The 18,527-nt window shown below is 43.4% G+C and overlaps 1 protein-coding gene across 1 annotated transcript in view; it reads left to right on the top strand.

Annotated features, from left to right (window-relative positions):
* RTEL1 (regulator of telomere elongation helicase 1) overlaps positions 1–14,320 on the top strand; it is a 36,791-nt gene extending 22,471 nt beyond the window's left edge. Inside the window, 10 exon segments of the mRNA XM_019622193.2 lie at positions 383–546; positions 2,790–2,885; positions 4,317–4,527; positions 5,235–5,372; positions 5,827–5,943; positions 7,713–7,955; positions 8,699–8,866; positions 9,354–9,539; positions 10,051–10,154; positions 13,384–14,320. Coding sequence (XP_019477738.1) covers positions 383–546; positions 2,790–2,885; positions 4,317–4,527; positions 5,235–5,372; positions 5,827–5,943; positions 7,713–7,955; positions 8,699–8,866; positions 9,354–9,539; positions 10,051–10,154; positions 13,384–13,452 — 1,496 coding nt within the window. The 3' untranslated portion in view covers positions 13,453–14,320.
* Positions 14,321–18,527: the final 4,207 nt, after the last annotated feature.

Genomic DNA, 18,527 nt, shown 5'->3' with positions numbered 1-18,527 from the left:
GTAATCCTAACTTTGGCTACCAGCTTCTTATTACTTATGCAATTTGATTTGTAGCTAAAGATGTTTAGATTCTCAAAACAATTACTTTTCTTAGTAAACATTTCTATGTAACTCATTTTACAAGGTAGAGAAAATGTATTTTGAAGAGAGCCTTTTTGAAGTAGCAAACACAAATTTAACACCACTGACAGATCCATATTCTTATATTTAAAAACAATTGCACGTGGATTTTGAAGAGTAAGAGAAGTGGAAGAGGAGATCAAACAACAGGTCTTTGTTGTCTATCTCTGTGGATTGCTAAGTAAGATTTTGAGGCATTGCTAAGTCAAAGAAAATGCAAGAGAAAGCACAAAAATGTTAATTTGTTATCTGCATTATGCAGTAATGCCACTAAATGGAGGTGGAGCATCCAGCCTCTGCACAGAATATGAGCAAGAGATGATCTCACCTAGAAGACAATGTATTGGGCTTTTGGATGCGTTGGAGCGCAATGAGAAGAACAGCAAAGAGGTGGAGGAAGATGATGGTTTGCCAGGGGAGGAAAAGGTAATGATGATGCAGCAGCAAAATAAGTAAATATTGTAGGCTCTAAAGCAAAATGAGTTTAGCCTTGATTTTGTAGCACCAGTTCAACCCTTTTGAGGAAAAACTAATTGCACTAGAATCTGCAGATTCTCATAGTGAAGTTTAACGAAGAGATTCCTTGCCACATTCAGTTAGATAACCAGTGGGTGCATACTTGGACTGTTCTTCATAACTGCTGACAATGTAGGTTCTGGAAGCTAACTGCAGTCTGGAGAGCAAAGAGCTCTTTTTTAAAAAAAAAAAAGTGAGGTTTGACTGATGACTAGACTCCAGGAAACATCTAGAACAACTTTCCTAAGCAGTTTTTTAGAGGAATATGCCTAAGGGAACATGTGAGTGTGTAAGGGGTATCCAAGGAGTATTTAAAAAAGAGTATTTAAAAGATATAAATGGAAATGGATTTGTGACAGATGAAATGTACAAGCTTGAAGAAACAATGTTTTGCTTGTGTGTAGCTGATGAGAAATGAGCTCCATCACTCATGGGCACCTTAGTCATGGCATGGTATGGACATCTGAACTCATTCTTTGGAAAGCCCAGTACATTTCCTGGGGCTTTGTCACCCTGAGAAAAGCATCCTGTTACACAGCTGCACTGCTTTTGATCCAGCTCAGGTTTTCCTTAAGTCAAGTAAGCTGATGGTCTGGATGACTTGACAGTGAGTCAGCTCGTGTCCATCTTCCTGTACAGTGTTACCATTTGCTTGTGGCTTGCAGAAGACTGTGGTCATCCTGTGCTGCACCAAAATTGGCAGTGTGGTGCTGAGATGTAGCATGAACTCTGGCTCCTCCAGAAGCACTGCACAAGTTGAGTGTCGAGCTCTCTTTACTGACTGATAGTATGGTCTGTGTGCTTTCATAGCTTTATTCACCATCCACCATGGGAGCTGTATTATTCTATCTTTTATCAAAGTTGCACAGTACCCTTGCACCCTATGTTGAAATTAAGCTGCTCTCATTCTGAAACGATTTTATTGGGTGGAAAATTTCTCTCTAAGGAAACAAATCTTTAAAAAAAAAAAATAAAAAATCAAAAAACAAGAAATAGTATCTCAGTCCAGTGAAAGAATGACTTGAGGTTTTTTTTTTCCTTGTGAGAAATACTTTTTTTGTAATTCTGTTACATGATGCTCAAGTAGAATATATTTAAATGGGCACTTTTATTGATCAGATATGTCTGGAATTCACTCTTCTTCTAGTGTTATGAGTACATTGAAGGCTCTATTTCTAACTATCAGCAGCTGGCAAATCTACTGGCCTGGAGTTTTGTTTGTTTTTTATTGCTTTGTGTGATTAATTTAGTTTGTCTCTGGAGCTTTATGATCTGAACATTTAGAAGCCACAGTGGAGTAGTGGAGTACAGTTGTTCACTGGTTCTTCTCAGAAATAAACTATGCTGTTCTGTAGATGGACTGATAGTCACATACTCACTAAGAAATTCTTTATTGGGCAAGAGCAAAGAAATAAATCACTTGAAGTACCTGCTTTCTCAACAGGTGTGTAGAAATCAGTGGGCAATATCCCACTGCTTCATCTGTTGCTCAGATGAATGCTTGCAATGTGGTTGATACTGACTTCTGCTAGTGTTGGAGACTGCTGTTAAGCAATTGCACACCTGTTGCTTATGCCCATGCACTTAGCTTTTGGAGCTTTGTGTATGCCGGCGTTCCCACTCACAGTTGTACAAGTGCAACTCTTTGTTACTGGAAATGGGGAACACAAGAGAACCTGTTGAACCACAGGAGTTTCTAATACTGTCTCCTCCCTTCTGACCTGATGTTCCCTATGAGATTGCTTGGGCTTCTCAGTATCCCAAGAGAAGTCGTGACAGTTTCTTCAGTGAGAAGTACTTCCAGGCATGAAAGTGAGGGGGTGTGTGAGACATCAGTTCCACACCTATGTACCCTCCCAGGCCTACCCTGAAACAGTTAGCTGTAAGCCTAGCTTTGCTTCATCAGGAATCTTCTCTCTGATTTCCTCTGCTTGGTTCTGTCCTTTTGAAATGTGCAGTAGATCATTACTTTCCAGAAGGAGGTAAGTGCCATAGTTTCCTTTGCAGTAATTTACGTTGCTTTGTTTCACTCTGAGCGGTGTCACAAGCTGGATTAACAAGATTTACTACTGGAAAATGGCTGAATTGAGTAGATTATAATTTGAAAAGCATTTTGGAGAGCTTTTGGTTTATTTTTAATTTAATCTTTGTAGGCACAACGTCTGTCAACACTTTCCCTTCAGTATGAGAAGAGGCTAACAGATGAGCAAAAAGGAGGAAGGAAGAAAATAAAGCTGGTCAGCAATCCAGTACGTGTTTTCTTGTGTCTCTGCCATCCTTTTGATATGTAGAATGCTGTCATTTGAATTGAAAATTTCCAGGCAGACAGATGACTGATACGGACTGATGTTGATGCCAAAACAAATTTAGTTTTTTCTAAATTATAAATATTCATGAGTGCACATCTGAAATCTGTTTCTGACGTGCTCTTTCTTGAATTTAGACATCACAAGGCCAGTCAAGCACAAAGGTTCAGTTGCTTTGTTCTTTGACTGTAACTACAGTGCAAGCATAGCTCTCGTTATTCACCCAGCGTGGTGGATGGGTTTGTTCTTTTTATATTGGTAGTAGAGCCTCAAATAACATAACTGACCAGCTTGGTTTGGGTAAGTGATCACATTGTGACCTCACCTGTCGTGCATTGATGTGCATCATGTTAGCAGCTGTGCGTTTTTGTTGTGTTGTCTCCTAAGAGAATGGAGGAAAGCACGGTACAAATCCTAATGCAGCCTGTTGCCTGAGAGCCATGATGAATTCATGGGGATCCCAAGTGATTGTGGCTGGCAGTAGTTGTTGAAGATGCTATCTAACTGAGTAATGTCTGCCAGTCACTTGGCATCCAGAACTAATAGAGTAGTCACAGATCCTGATGTGCTGGTATCCAAGGTGTGAAGAAGGGAACAGGTTAATTGCAGAAGGTTGTGTTTACAGTTTGTTATTATGATGAATCAGCCTGGCCCTGAAAGTTGCAGCTAGTCTCATTTCTGTTAATAAGCCTTATCCTAAGAATAGAATTGTGAAATGAAACTTGGCTACCTTCTCTAGGAAGTGCTCCTCTGAAGCAGTCAGTTTTGTCAGCAGAGAAGATGAATGTCATTGCTTTTCTTTCATAAGAGAGCAGATACAGGTACTAGGAATAATGTTTTAGGAATAGATATGATAATCATCTGGGGAAATTAATAGTATACTTACGCCTCAGAAGATTGCCCTATGACTTGAAAATGCGTGACAAGGGTCATAGTTACGTTGAAACTGAGTAAGAACACTGTGATCTGCACTTTCATAAAGGAGGGTTCATTTTGAGTCTTTTTCAAGTTCCTACTGCTTGTCATCACAGAGGACAAATGTTTCCCAAAACTAGAGAGTAGTCTAGGTTTTCTGTGCATTAGAGGAACTGAAATACATGAGCACCTTCCATTCTTTGAACGTGGATATTTGCTTTTCTTGTGTTGCTACATTTATTACAAGAGTCACACATTTTGTGAAAGCATTGCATTGTTCTGTGTGCAGTCCAAGGCACACAGTCATTATGACTTTCTGTTAAAGATACCTTCTGCCTCCTGAAAGTCTCAAATGTTTGAAGAATGCTGCAGAATGGTAAACGTTAATCTCATCTGAATACATATGAGAATAGTTCCTCTCCTCAACCTGTCTACTGAAAAACCTTCTTGTCTTCTCAGCTGGCCAGCAAGATAGCAGACCCAACTGAGCCAAAGAAGGCCCGAGCTGCCTTATACATTGCAACAGTGAAGAAGACCCTAAGCCAGCAGAACTATAATCTCTTCTCTGAGGCTCTTCAGCGCTACAGGACCACAGCTGACTTCAATACTATGTTATCTCAAATGAGTTCCCTTTTTACAGAGGATGAAAAAAAGCATATCTTGCTGCGAGGTATGAAGAGTTCCCTGCTAAATTTATATGACGTGACTTTGTGTTTTAGACAGGCTCTGTTTCACGAGGACAGGAGAATCTGAAAAGTCACTGATCATTTTTTGTACACATGAGCAAAGGGGCAGATTTTTCTGTCACTTCTTTCATCTGCCAAAAATAAAATTAAAAAAAGCATAGTTATGCAATTTACAACGTGAGTAAGGCTGTATGTAAGGAGTAAGGCTAAGGAGTGGGAATGTGAGCACTTGGGACTAATAGCCACAATCTCTTTCCCAATTTGCCTTGCTTACTCTACAAATAAGAGAACATTAGATTGCCACACTGAGGTAATAGGCAACGTGTAGTTTTCTAAAGCTGCAGACACATGAAGTCTGAGGTTCATTTGACTTGCAGTGAGGTTTGGGTTTTGGTCCGTAGGCATTTTACAGTGAAATGAGATGATGTGTAAATTGCTTCCTGTTTACAGTGGAAAAATTACAGTTAATACCTACAGCTTTGCTGGAAGATTGCTCTATAACTTCACTCAGTGTTGTTCCTAAGTGTACTTACGTAAATACTAAAGAACATCATTCAGGCTTTAAGTTATTTAACTGCACTAATCCATCCTACCATCATAAATTTCTGTGGCATTTTTTACCATGTTGTGAACTGAATTTTTTTTTTTCTTGTTCTATTAATTTATTCTTCTTCCCTTCCTCTAATGAAAGAATTTTACCAGTTTGTTCGACCTCACCATAAAAAACAATTTGATGAAGCATGTTGCAATCTGACTGGGGTGGGCTGTGGATACAAACCTGAGCACAGCCTCCTGCTGGAAGAGAGAGAGGGACTGGCAAAGAAAAGAGGTGAGGAACTTTGGAGCTTGTCTGATCATAGAGTGAGATGAAGTGTGTAAAAATGCAAGGGTGAAAAGCAAATTTGATGAATCAGAATGCAGCTCCGTCTCTGCATTGCACGATCCTCCTGCCTGCCATGCCACAAGCATGCACAGATGCCTGCACTTTGGCTACTGCATTGGTGGTAATGGTGCCATCTTTTTTCAAAAGGACATTTTACTGATGTTTGTATCTCAAACCTAATCAGGTGGATTTCAAAACTTTGTGTGCATTCCTCTGGCTGCTTTGCTACCCCAAAGTGCCACCAGAATTGTGAACAGCTGTTTTGTGAACAGTCTTTGAAATCCTGGAGCAGTAAGATGCTAAAGGAGCAGGGTGTTGATTCATGGGGTGACAAAGTTTGCAATACATCATTCTATTTTCATTCTTCCTTCACTGCTAACAACCTGGTTTGCTTTAACAGAAGAAAAAGAGAGTCGGCAGAAAACAACCTTCTCAGAGAACTCATGCGTTCAGCTGAATCCTGGGCTCCACTTGAACCAGGGGGGATTTCACTTGACAGCAGGACAGACCAGTGCAGGTATGCTTTGTGTTAAGTAAAATCAGAGTCCTAAGGTATTGCATGTATTGCATGTTATATTTGATTTTGTCTTTGTAAATTCTCCCAATGGGAACCAGTGTTTCCTGTATTCACCTAGCACAGTGGGCCAGCACCAGCTCACTGTCTGTTGGTAGGAGTGAGGGTACTGAGAGTTTTCAGCAAGGCTCGTACAGCACAAACACAAGTCAGTAACGTATCAAGGTGGATATGAAAGGAACCAACTAAAGACAGAAGTTTGCACTAGATGTTGATCTGTGTGTCTCAGTGAGGGAGAGGGTGAGTTGACAAGACTGCTGCATGTCCTGTTTGCCCAGGGATTGTGAACAGGAGATGTTTGGGGAATGTAATTTTAGATGAGGTCAGTCTGAATTTAGGTATAAAGCAAAATGCATTTCCTGTTTTGTTATGAGGATTGCATACAATCCTAGCGTGGGCAGTCTGTTTTCTGCAGAAACAGAGGCCAGTAAATATATTCTCACAATTACACATAATCTCTACCTGTATCCTTCTAATCTCTTACTGTCCAATATTTACCCTTGCAGTCAAAGGCTCAGTTCTGTTGTGATTACTGATCTTCCTGAGAACAGCTGGGAATTTTCTGTATTTCTTACAAGGAAATCAGTTGGGCAGCTTAGATGTCTCTCTTAAGAGAGTAAAGAATTGTCAGACTAATCCTTTCTTTTTAAAAACAAAAAGTAAAATAGAAAGCCAATGATTCCTGGAAGGCTTTGAAAGCTTTTCATTTGTGAGGCCACGTTACTTCTTTTGTTGAGTTTCCTGGCTTTATTTTGAATTTTAAGAACTCTGGCATGAAATAATCTTTGGTAATTTATTTTTTTTCCCCGAGATCTGTGAGATTGATCTGCACAGCAGATTGTTTCTGCTAAAAGCAAGTAAGAAAATAACAGGAATAAATGTATGCAGTATTTCTGTGACTCACTCCCTGGGTAGGTCTGCTCCTGTGAGAAGCTACCAAAGAGAAAACTCACACCCATATTTTTCCCCTTTCCAGAAGTTGAAATAAGTCCATCTTTTAAAAGTTCATTATATGCTGTGAAGGATAAAGATTTAAATACCAAAATATGTGGTTGGTTAATTTAAATCAGCTTATTATGTGTTTTACCTGCATTTACATACCTCTAATATGCAAAACATACAGTTTTCTTCTAAAACCTGCCAGAAACAAACTGACATTTTGAAGAGAAGTCCAGAGTTTAGCAAGATGGGCTTAGCTACACCTGTCTTCTCTGCTGCTGTCTCATTGCACTATCTATTTTGTTATTTTGGGTGGGTTAAGCTCTTTTGACTTTTGGCTTTCCTATTGGGGGTGAAAAAGGACACCTCTTCTCCTTCTAGTATTAGAAAAAGAAATATCATCTTTAAAATTGCTATCAGGTTACTTGCTTGTGTATCAGGCCAGTGTAGTTGGGTAAGCCATCAACTTATAATGCTTGTGCTCCTTTAAAGGATAGCATGAAACCTGATTTGCTGCTGACCTCCGTGCACAGCCTCTTCTGTGTTACCTATTTCTCATTCACCATTTCACACATTGCTCCATTTCAGAGGTTTTAAACTCCCAGAGATGCTAACGAGGTTCCCAAAAATGAATTTGCTCAGTTGGAGTTGCCAGGAGCACCAAAGTCACGTCTGACTGCAAGCAGCAGTGGTTGGAAGTAGTTTAGGAACCCCTCTCTGAATGAGGAGAAATGAACACAAAGGACTGCTCATCTGTGTTCTTTGCCTCTCAGGGGATAACGCCAGTCAAGCTGTGAGTAAGGACACAAAAAATGCATCAGGCCCAAGGAGAGATCACCACCAGGCCCTCAGGATGACCTACCTCAGTGATGTGAAAAAGGCTTTGAAGGAAAGCGCTTACAGCCGCTTCCATGAGGCACTGCTGGCTTACAAGAGGACGGATGACTACGATGCTATGATACCAGTGGTAGCAGCCCTCACCACGGAGAGGCCAGAAGACTTTCATCTCCTACAAAGTAAGGGTGTTTTGTTTTGTTTTGTTTTAAAGCCTTTTTTAATCTGTTGAAAGTAATATGTAGGTGCTGTGATCCCGTGTGAAGAATAACCTTTCCCTGCTCAGTAGTTAGTTTACAAATTCTCCTCTGCATGGAGCATTGGTAAACATCCCCTCTTCCATCTTCTATTCTGGCAAACCAAATAAATGGAGTAGCAGGAATGCTGTAGTAAGTGAACGCTATTCAGAGAGCAAAAAAATGTCTGAGGTTGAAAGGTTACCTCTGTTCAGTTGGAAACTCTTCATGAAAAAAAAAGTTAAGTAACACATCAGTAATTCCAGTATGAACCTTCAGTCAAGCTGGTTTCAGTCAACTGAGTTCATTACTTTTTTTCCTTCCTCAATTATGTTACAAGTAGTTGTTCTTAGACAAGACAATGCTGACTATTGCACTTGCTGAATGTTGCTCTCCTGACTATTGCAGGTCTCATGGCTAGCTCTAGCAGTGGTAAGTTCTTAGTTCTTACTTGGAGCCAAATAAGCTGAGATTGTTTTTGGTATTAAATACTCATCTGTCGTCTTGCAAGGAAAACTTGGTGATTATTAAATACAACAAAAAGACTGTGCTTCACGAGCCTGAAGATACTCTGAGGACTATGGATGATTTTGCTCATCTTCCAAAGAATTACTTCCCTCCAGAATAACCACTCTTTCATAGTCAGCCATTTGTTTCCCTATGCATTTCACTGCATTTTCTTTTGGCAGGGTTTACCATGTTTGTGCGGCCGCATCACAAAGAGCAGTTCAGACAGGTGTGTAAAGATCTGACTGGAACAGTTGGTGGTGATGAACAGAAACAGCAGATGCAGAAGGAAAAAAGTGCTGCGACTCTGGAGAGGTGGTTCACTAAAAGAGAAAACTGCCCTAAACAAGGTGAGGAGGAATGTTTCTCTGAAGCTTAGGCTCCTGTTTGGTGGTAAGATAAGCAGTGACAGCTTTGGCTGTGGTATGTAAAGAAAGATCAAAGCAATTGGCCATGTCCAAGGCATGTTTTAAAACAAACAAAAAAACAGCAAAACAAGCATAGGCTGTGGGAGGTGGGGAAGCATGAGGAAACAAGGAGAAAATCCGTTATAGGGCCATCTTTTAAACTGAAATGGGTTATGACTGAAGGCGGAATTTTTTTTGCACATTGGAGGGTAAAGACTGAATCAGGATCCTCTAAGAATAGTTTACTGTAGTAAAGTAGTAGGAGTTATTTCAGCATAAAGAGCCTCTTTCAGTAATAACGTTGTGTGTTAAGTACCAGAAACTTCAGGTTTCAAGGAAGTTATTCAAATTCTTTTGTTCTTGTATAATGAGAATTGTGTTTTGCATTTTACTGTAACATGTGCTATTGTTTTCATGGTCTCATGGTCAGATGGAGATGTTCCTAAGAGTGAGGTTCCAGAAAAAAATGAAGGAGAGACTTCCTCCTCGTGCCTCAGCCAGAAATGCAAACTTGAATTGCCAAAGACTGAAGTATCTAAAGAAATGAGTAATGTGAGAGCACCCACAGCTCCTGGAGTTGTGCCTAGCTTACCACTAGAGTTGGATCCAGAGTTTGGTAGGTATAGATGAGCTTTTTAGATGTGGTTCTGTTATTTGCAGGAGTAAACAAATCTAGAACTGAGAATTATGCTGATGCTCTGTTAAAATATGGTTGTTTCCAGCCTGTATTTGCACAGGTGCAATAATGTGTAGTAGGGATTGCAGAGTAGAATTTGTACTGCTACCTGCATCTGTTCTCCATCCAAGTACTTTATTATCTTTATCACAGTGATGTAATAGTTTCCAGGGAGCTTAAATTTTTCTCAACAGCTTCCTTGTAAAGCAGGGATGTAAATTCTCATTTTAAATGGGAATTTGAAGCACCAAGAAATCTAGTTGAGGTCATATGAAAAGTAAGACAACAAGGCCCTGTGTTGCATTTAGATAAAAGAATTTCATAAAACTCTATGATCACTGGTTTCTAGACTGCAGTGGTGGAAGTGTGTATGCATGAGAACTTCACAGGTGGTCAATGGAATTTAGTAATTTCCTTTCTCTCTCTTCCTCTCTCCCCCTCTGCACTCTAGGAAGATACCAATGTCCTAACTGCAAATCTGAGGATGATGTACCCTTAAAATGCCCACTGTGCATCTTCACTTGCTGCAAAACATGTTGGGAGCAGTTCTTAAAGGTTACCTTGTTTATTAGTTTCACTCTTTCCTAAAACTGATAGGGATTTCTGTGCTTTTCAGGAGAACTGTGTGAACAGCCCTGGAAATCAAATTCTTCTGTTGATAGAGAGAAAATCCAAACGCTCATATTCAAGTTTATCACTTGAATGTTTCCTCTGTTATCTTCATTTTCCATGTTCTGCAGTGTGACTGAAGGCAGAACTCTTCTCAGCTTCCTTCAAATGCTTTCTACTCTAACAAGGGGAAATTATTTCAAACTAAAAGAGAGGAGATTTAGATTGGATAAAAGGAAAAAGCTCTTTATGGTAAGAGCAGTGAAGCAGTAGCACAGGCTGCCCAGAGATGAGGTGGGTGCCCCCATCCCTGCAGGCACTCAGGTCAGACTGGGGGGCTCTGAGCACTGATGGAGCTGTGGGTGTCCTGCTCACTGCAAAGGCTTGGATCAGATGGCCTTTAAGGGTCCCTTCCAGCCCAAGTCATTCTATGGTAATAAAGAGTCAATCCAAGAATTGCTAGCATGCGTTTATAATCCATGCTGCTCATGACTCGAGCTGTCTGTTGAATAGAATGAGACTCCTGGGGAGTTTGTTGGTTAGGGAAGCATTTATGACCCCATTCTTAGAAAAAAGGGAGATTGTTGCATTGTCTCAGCCCATAAAAATCTATTTTGTACACGCCTGGGGAAGAACACGTTCCTTTTGCCAGTAAGGCATAGCTTGTAATTATGGTTATGTCAGCTTAAGAATTCACCCCACTGTGAAGAGCTGTGGTATATTAAGCAATTAGTACCACTGTACTGAGGTATTCATCTTGGGGAATTTTGTGATTCTGAGGTCTGGTTTTCTTGTCAGTCCTCATTGATGTGCATTTTGGTAGTTCATAGATCTCAGAACTTACTCAGCTTCAGCTTTTTTTTTTTAATCACCCTTTAGTGATTGCACATCTTTTAGGCTGGAAATGAACATGAGTAAATCATAGGAGTATAATAGCAGACATACTGAGTCAGAGTAAAGGTGCATCCAATCCAGCATCCTGTCTCTGACAACAGCCAAAAAATTATGGCTAGAGGAGAGTATGTGAATGTGGCACATTGCTATAATGTTCTCACAAACCTGAAACCATTTGCAGGACAGGAATTCCTGTGAACTTCTGTCATTCCTGTCCTATAGCAGGCATTTCCACAACTTGGTGACATGTTATGTGAAGAACTGTCTCTTTTCTTTGTTGTCATTTTGATCTGTTTCTTAGTAGTTCATTTTAATGTCCTGCTTATTTAAAAGGGACAAGCACAAAGCTCTCAAAACTCACCGTGGGCATCCTGTCCTTCCAAAGTGCACCTTTGGAGCCTTGGTCTTTCTGCACACACCAATAGCCTGATCCATCTGTTTCCTCTGTAGGCAACTTAAATCAAAATCTCTGTTTCTAAGGATCTGTTTTCTGCTCTGAACTGTTATGTAGAGGATGTAAGAAGCATCTTCTCGTTAGCTGTTTGTTCTGTACTTCAAGCACCCCTCAAGGTTCAGTGTGAGCGTTGTCCTATGGTCTTTGTATAGAGCATGAAGCTACATGGTCTTGTCACTTTCTGACTCATGACACATCCTTCTAGTGATGAATGGTTCTCAGAGTACAGCAGTGTTGTTGAAAAGTCAGGTATTTAGCTGTTTTGGGTATTGCTTTAGGACTGCAGGAAGACTTTTCCAGGTGATTTGCTGCTCTTCATATAGAAGTGAGGGAAAGATGCCTTGCTGGAGAGCACAGGTTTGCAAACAAGCTGTTTGCAAGTATCCCACGTTCCTCTATAACCAACCACAGAGGAACCACCACCTGATGCTTCCACCCCATTGCAATCCCTGCTCTGGTTCATGGTGTGGGCAGTTCCCCCCCCCACTGATGGCAGAAGCTGTTGTCTGAGCTCTCATCAGATGGTGTCAGGGGTTTATTGCTACTGATGAGATTGGATTTGAAGACTCATCTAGGACAAGTTACTCACACTGTATTTCTTCAGTTCAAATTCAGCTCAGTGTATGCTGTCCTTACTTGAGGAAGTGACTAACAGCCTTGTTAAAGACTCAATGACTTAAGGTTTGCGAATTGTGTCCTTTCCAATTTGTTGTGTTGCTGAAACAGCTTCGTGCTGGAGAGAGTCTGAATAATATTGGAATGTTTCTGAAACTCTTGGAAGAACAGTCAGAATTCCCTGCAGCTGTGTGAGTATTAGAGAGATTAGTGCTGGGTGAGGTGGGAGGCTGCCCATGTGTGAAGGAAGGCATTGCATGGAGCACACTTATGTATGCTGCCTTTGGTGTTAGTTTCCTGTGCAGAGGTCCATTGCTGCTTTTCAGTATTTAAATACCTTGTTCATTCATGCTCTTCTTGTAGGCAATCCAGAGAAACTGGAAGTTGTTCTCCTTTGTGCTATTTTGGTTGTTCTATGGGAGAATTAGTTTCACAATTATGTTACACTTAAAGTTTGGGGGATTATTTGACAAAGCAGTGTGTACAGGGAGGTAAAATTAGTTTCTTCTCCCTCCGTTTAGGGTATTTTGTGTTTGTAGAATCGAAATACAGTGCCCTAACCTACTTTACAGTCCATACTTTGCGTTACAACAGCAAACCTCCATACAAGGGAAGGTTATAGGCAAGGGTTTTCCAAACGTAAGTCAAGAAGCATGCTGAAATCTGGGTTGAGAAACAAGTGCATCACGTACCATGTTCTGCTGGATACCTGGAAAGGTGTGTGGTTGGATGAAGAAATAAATGCACTCTGTACCTCTAGAGGAATCCTGGTCCTGACCACATGTGCCACTGATTTCCTGGTGTGCCCACTTCCTTCTCGTCTGTGCCAGAGGAAGTTCACAGAACTCCTTGGTGACTTTACAGCACTTTGCCAGCAAACACTTCTGTACTTCACAACAGTTCTTGCAAGTTCTTGAATCATGTTCTGTTTCCTCGTTCCTTACTCTTCTAGGTGTGCCGTAGCTGTGAGTCTGAGACAACTGCTCTAAAACCTGTTGCTACTTCACCGAGCAGCCTTTTTGTTTTCCTCTCTGCATTGCTAGCAGTTAAAGCAGTGATTGCGTGGTGACTCCACGTCTAAAAATAGTAGGCACGGTATCTTAAGAGCAATGAAATGAAATGAAAGCGTTGGTTATATTTCATATCAGACCATTGCAAACTTGGAAGAGAAAGTTGATATATAATCTATGTCTTCTTCATTTGTTTTTATAGATGAAGAAGTGCCCCGAATGCTGCTGTGATGTGAAGAAGAAGCGCTTGGTTCGAGCTTATTTCTGGTAATGGTCTCACTGCCAGAAAGGACAAGTGCTTCATGTCAGCAGAAATAGGCTCCTGTGCTCTGGCCCTGAGCTGACAGGAAGCAGGAGGAAGGTTCTTCTAAAGATCTCTGATCCTTGATGCTGGTGAACGTGCTGTGCACCAAAATGTCATTTTGTTCTGCAAATCAATCGAGTCTGAAAGGTCAGGTGTGTGCTGCTGGCAGAAGACAAAGCACCATTGTCCTCTGTTAGGATGAAGATGGTGAATTTATTTACTTTATCCTGTGAATTTTATACTGCCTTAGGCCTAATTGCGTATCCTGGAAGAGGCTGTCATCGCTTGGCCCTCCAGGTAATATCCATCCCTGGAAAAACCCTACAACAGCACTATGTTGGAGTGGAGCTGGCTGTGTTCCCAGGCCAGACACAGCCCTACAGACCCCATCGGTGTTCTTGGAGGAGCAGTTCATGTTCTGCTAGTGTTTACCAGTAGCTGTTGTCTCCAATAGTAGAAGATACTGAAAATCAAATGGTTGGACAGTGAGCAGAGATGCTGCACAGTGCCTGCTGTGCACCCCAGAGCCCAGTGTCATCCACAGTGCAGGGATTTTTGGAAATGTGCTTCTGTAAGGAGGCTTTATATTCTGCCTAGCACTGGCATTCCTGTTGTGTCAGTGTTATTTGATGGTTGTCTTCCAAGAAGAAAAAGAATCTAATTAATTTCAATCTTTAAAATAAAGTGGAATGGATTAAAAAAAAAAAAAGGCTCCTAAATACTTCCACTCTCTAGTAAGTGGTGGAAATAAGGGGTTAACTTAATAAAATAAGATCAGTTTTAAGTCATCAGTTACTTCTCTTAGTTGAACTATAAATAAAAACACTTTTATGTATTGGTTGGGCTGTATTTTTTTTTCTTACCAGATACAGAAACAAGAGCTGGAGTGCCAGTGGCCCTGATAGGAGTACGTGGAGAGCTCTGTGCTGTGGGATTTTTGACATTGGAGTATTTATGATCTTTTGCTCATTTGTCATTCTTTCCATTTGCTGATTGGTTTTGAGGTTAATAATTTCGTTACTTGATTCTTTGTTAACCCACAGGATTTCTATATTTGATTTCTTTATAAGTGCTGTGAAAATGAAGAGAAGATTTGGAAGGATGGTGTCAAGAAGGCACTGATGTTAAGCTCTTGTCCTTTAAAAGGATTTTGTTTTTAACAGGTATAACAAGAGCTGTTGTATTATGGGAGTAAAAACCCCAAACGCTTTCTGGCAAAGCACAGCACCCAGCACTGATGTGTTGCTCTGCAGCTTTGGGGCCATCTGGTTTCTCCTCCAGGGACATCCCAACCTGCACAGCTGGATCATCCCCATTCTGGCTTCTCAGTTTAAGGAGCAGGAAACCCTGGAGCCGAGTGAAACTGGAAGCAGTGAGAAGCAGTTTGGTGATGGTTCAGCTCCTGTGTGCTCTGCAAAGTCCCGTGGGAGAGCTGCAGCTTGCTGCTGGTGCCACTGGAGGGAAACCACAGCACGGGAAAGTGAGCAGTGGTCACTGAAGTGCTTGATCAGAACGTGGGGCAGTTGTCACCTTTCCACAATCAGAATAGATTTCCAGCTGTTTCTTTTCCCCACCACTGGGGTTGGTTTAGTTTTAGAGACCACTTCTATCCAGAAATGCTGCAGTGTTACTGAGATGGGGCTGTGTTAAAACTTCAGTGCCTCCAAAGAGAGTTCTGTGTTCCTTCTCTTGCATTTGAGCAGCTGGATCATCTTGGTGAAGATGCACTGTTTGTGCCTGGACTCAAAGGACCACACCAACATGTTCTGAGCTGCACCTGTGTTCCCAGCGATGGATCTGCTGTTTGTAGGTGGAATTGGGTTGGAGTCAGTCTGGGTTTGTTGTTGCTTTCTTGTGGTCCCTGCCCATAGGTCCCCAGCACAGGGCTGCCTCCAGCACTGCAGGGCAGCAGCAGCAGAGGAACTGCTTCAGGATGTGCTCCCAAGAAATGAGAGCAGCCTTTGGTCGTCTTGGAATGAGCTGGATTTACAAGAAGAGGCAGAGAAAACACAGCTTAGGAAGCTCAGAAAGTGAAAACAAGACTGTTTTCTGAAATATTCACGTTGATACATCTGGTGAGAGGAACTGACTGTTCCTGGAAAGGAAAACCTAATAGGCACTCCTGTTGGGTTTTGGGAAGCAAAGTGACACGGGAGTTAAAACATGCCAAAGGAGGCAATTCAATGTGCAACTCGTTGCCTCTGCCTTGTGGTGCTGTGACTGTAGAACTGCCTTCAGTTCTGCTGTGTGTCACTGGAACATTTCTACCCATGTACACTCTTCATCATAAATAAAACAACTCAGAGACCAAACAAAGCAACCCTATCAGGAAAGAGGTGAAGTGACTACTTGTGGTGTCGAGAAGTGACTACTGATAGCAAGGGGGTTCTCTGCTTTACAGATTTCTCTCTGAATAGTAACAAGATGCCTCATTTTGCAATGGTTATGAAAAGCAATGCTTCTGGGCACCCTGAAGCCCTTGAAAGTGTGAGATGATGGGAAAGTGGAACTGACCTCCTGGGGCTGTGGTGCTGTGTTCGCTCCCTGAAGCATCTGCTCAGGTCAGGAGGTCAGGGGTGAGTGGAACTGCTGCCTTCAGCAGCACTGAGCACATCCTTGGAGATTCACTGGTCAAGTAAAGGAACAGATGGAAGAAAGGTAATTAGAGGTGCTTGATTTACTGCCTTTGTCCCCATTGCAGAAAGACATTGCCCGCAGGAGCCACTTCGGTCCTCCTGACCTGATGTTTCTCTCTTGATGAGCATTAATCTGAGCTTGTTTTGTTCTAAAGTCAGAGCGGAAAGCCCTGGTAGTGCTGCAGAGTGGTGTGATGTGACCTGGCACTTCCTGCATCCATGGCACTGCTCATCCCCAGCAGGGCACAGGTGTTCCATCACCACCTGGTGTTCCATCACCACGTGGTTCAGTGTCATGTGGGCTCCTCCATCCAGAGAGGTGTGTGCAGCTGCTGGTAGCACAGCAAAGGCGTTAACAGAGGGCATCCGGATGGGTTTTTTTCTCAATTACAGAACCCTGAGCTCCGGAGCAGAACAAACAGCCTTTCAGACTGCTTTGAGTAACCATTGACAGATGCTGCTCTGTGACCCTTCGTCACATCAACAGCTCATGGCTTTGCAAAAGTTATGATCTGATTTCTATTGCATCTTCTTGGACAAGTCGAGATGTGTCAGCACAGAGGCACTGCGTGTCCCAGCCCTGGCGCTGCTCAGTCACTGCTCTGTGTCCCACCTACAAGGATGTGGCTCTTGGGTGGGAGTGGTGCTGCTGGAAGGAGTCCTGGGATCCTACAGGGCGTCAGGATGTGCTGCTTTTCCTGGGTGGTGAAGTAGCTGTTTGGTTCGAGGACTTGGGAAACGTTCAGCCCTTGTAGGATCCTTAAGGTTATTAGGAATGGATCCAATGAGATTCACCACCCGGAAAAGAGTGTGGATGCAGTGACCCAGAGGTGAGTTGGGGCAGTTTGGTGTCCCTCTGCCAAGCATGAATTCCGGTGTTGCAGAAGGTGAATGCTCCGTGTGGGTAATTCTCTGTAATGATTTGCAAACTCATTTGGCTGGGCAAAACCTCCACATCCTCTGACCCCCTGCACTGTGACTCACCTTTATGTTAACAGCATCTTCACGTTTGTTTTTTGGAGCGCAGTGTTTATGATACTGGTTTGGATGCTGCCGAGTGTCTCTTTGGAGAGCCTCTGTGGGTATCCAGTGGGGCTGCTGGATTTGGGGCTGCTATGGGGTACGAGTCCGTGCCCCCTCTCCCCATGCACGCACCTGATCTGGATGCAGCACACGTGGCTGTGCACGGTGTCTGTGTACAAATATATTTGGGAACTCTGAGCACTGAGAGGTGCTGCCTCCCATGCACAAAGCCACCAAAGGGTGTTTGCCCTGCAGAAGGCCCAGGGGGAGGTGGGTGCAGTGCTTTCCCAGCTGGGTGCTCTCTGTGCTGGGATGGGATCGCGTGGTGATGTATTCACCTCCATTGGTTGGAGAGCTGAATGCCCAGATAATTTGCTCATCTTTTGCCCCCCGGCTGTTCTCTTGCAGTCCCTTGCAGCTGTGCTGTTCCTCCCTGCCCTGCAGAACTGACCCCATGGGGATGTCTGTAAGGTAGGGTTGATCTCAGGATGGGGCTTCTGCGTGCACCCCGAGGGAAGGGGGTGCCTCATTCTTCTCCTCCCCTCCGTCCTTGCCTTTAAGAAAGGCCACGAGCTGCTGTCTGGGGCTCACCTTCGTTGTTAGCACTTCAAGCCCAGCGTGGAGGGAGCCCGAGTAGGGCAGGACGAAGTACACCCGTTCTGATGCGTTTAAGCAACAACAGCAGTTCTGCTGAATGCGCTCCTGGGAGGCTCTGAGCAGCACTGCCGCTGCTCATCCTCGGGTCCGGGACTGCCAGCAGAGCATCTGCTGTCTGATGCTGCCGTGCTGCTGAGTGCTGCACCCACTGAGCAGCGGGGTTCGTCGTTACAGCTGGAGCGGGGCCGGAGCTGCGGTGCTCGGAAAGGGAGGAGGGTGAAGCTGTGAGCCCGCTATGGGGGTGCCCTACCCGAACACGGTGAGTGTAGCTGTGTGTCCAGCTGTGAGTCTGGTTGTGAGCCTGACTGTCCAGCTGTGTCTGTGTTGGTGCAGCCGTGGTCACATCGGGACTGTGAGTCGCGGCACCGAATGCCCCTAGGGGGTTGCGGGACGGGGACCGTTTGGGGGCTGTTCTCGGGAAGCTGTAAGCACTTAAAGCAAGGCCATCCCCCGGGGAATTCCCTGCTATTCCCCCGCGAGCCCCGGCTCAGCGCCCACATATCCCTATATAACGCGCAGTCTCTACCTGCCGCTGTACTGAGGACAGGTAACCGCACCGCGCTGCAGCGGAGCGGGGCCGAGAGGGGTGCGGGGCTGCGGCGGGGCGGGGGGTCGTTGCGCAAGAGGGGTCTTTCCCTCTTAGAGCTATAAAGAGGCTGTCCGTGGCGCTCAGACCGGGACGGGGCCAACGGAGGACAGCCGGGAGACCCTGCCCTGCCCCGCCGC

This window comes from Meleagris gallopavo, chromosome 22 (assembly GCF_000146605.3).
Source record: "Meleagris gallopavo isolate NT-WF06-2002-E0010 breed Aviagen turkey brand Nicholas breeding stock chromosome 22, Turkey_5.1, whole genome shotgun sequence".
Lineage (NCBI taxonomy): Eukaryota > Metazoa > Chordata > Aves > Galliformes > Phasianidae > Meleagris > Meleagris gallopavo.
Note: the sequence above shows the minus strand (reverse complement) of the source record. Positions and strands in the feature narration are given on the sequence as shown.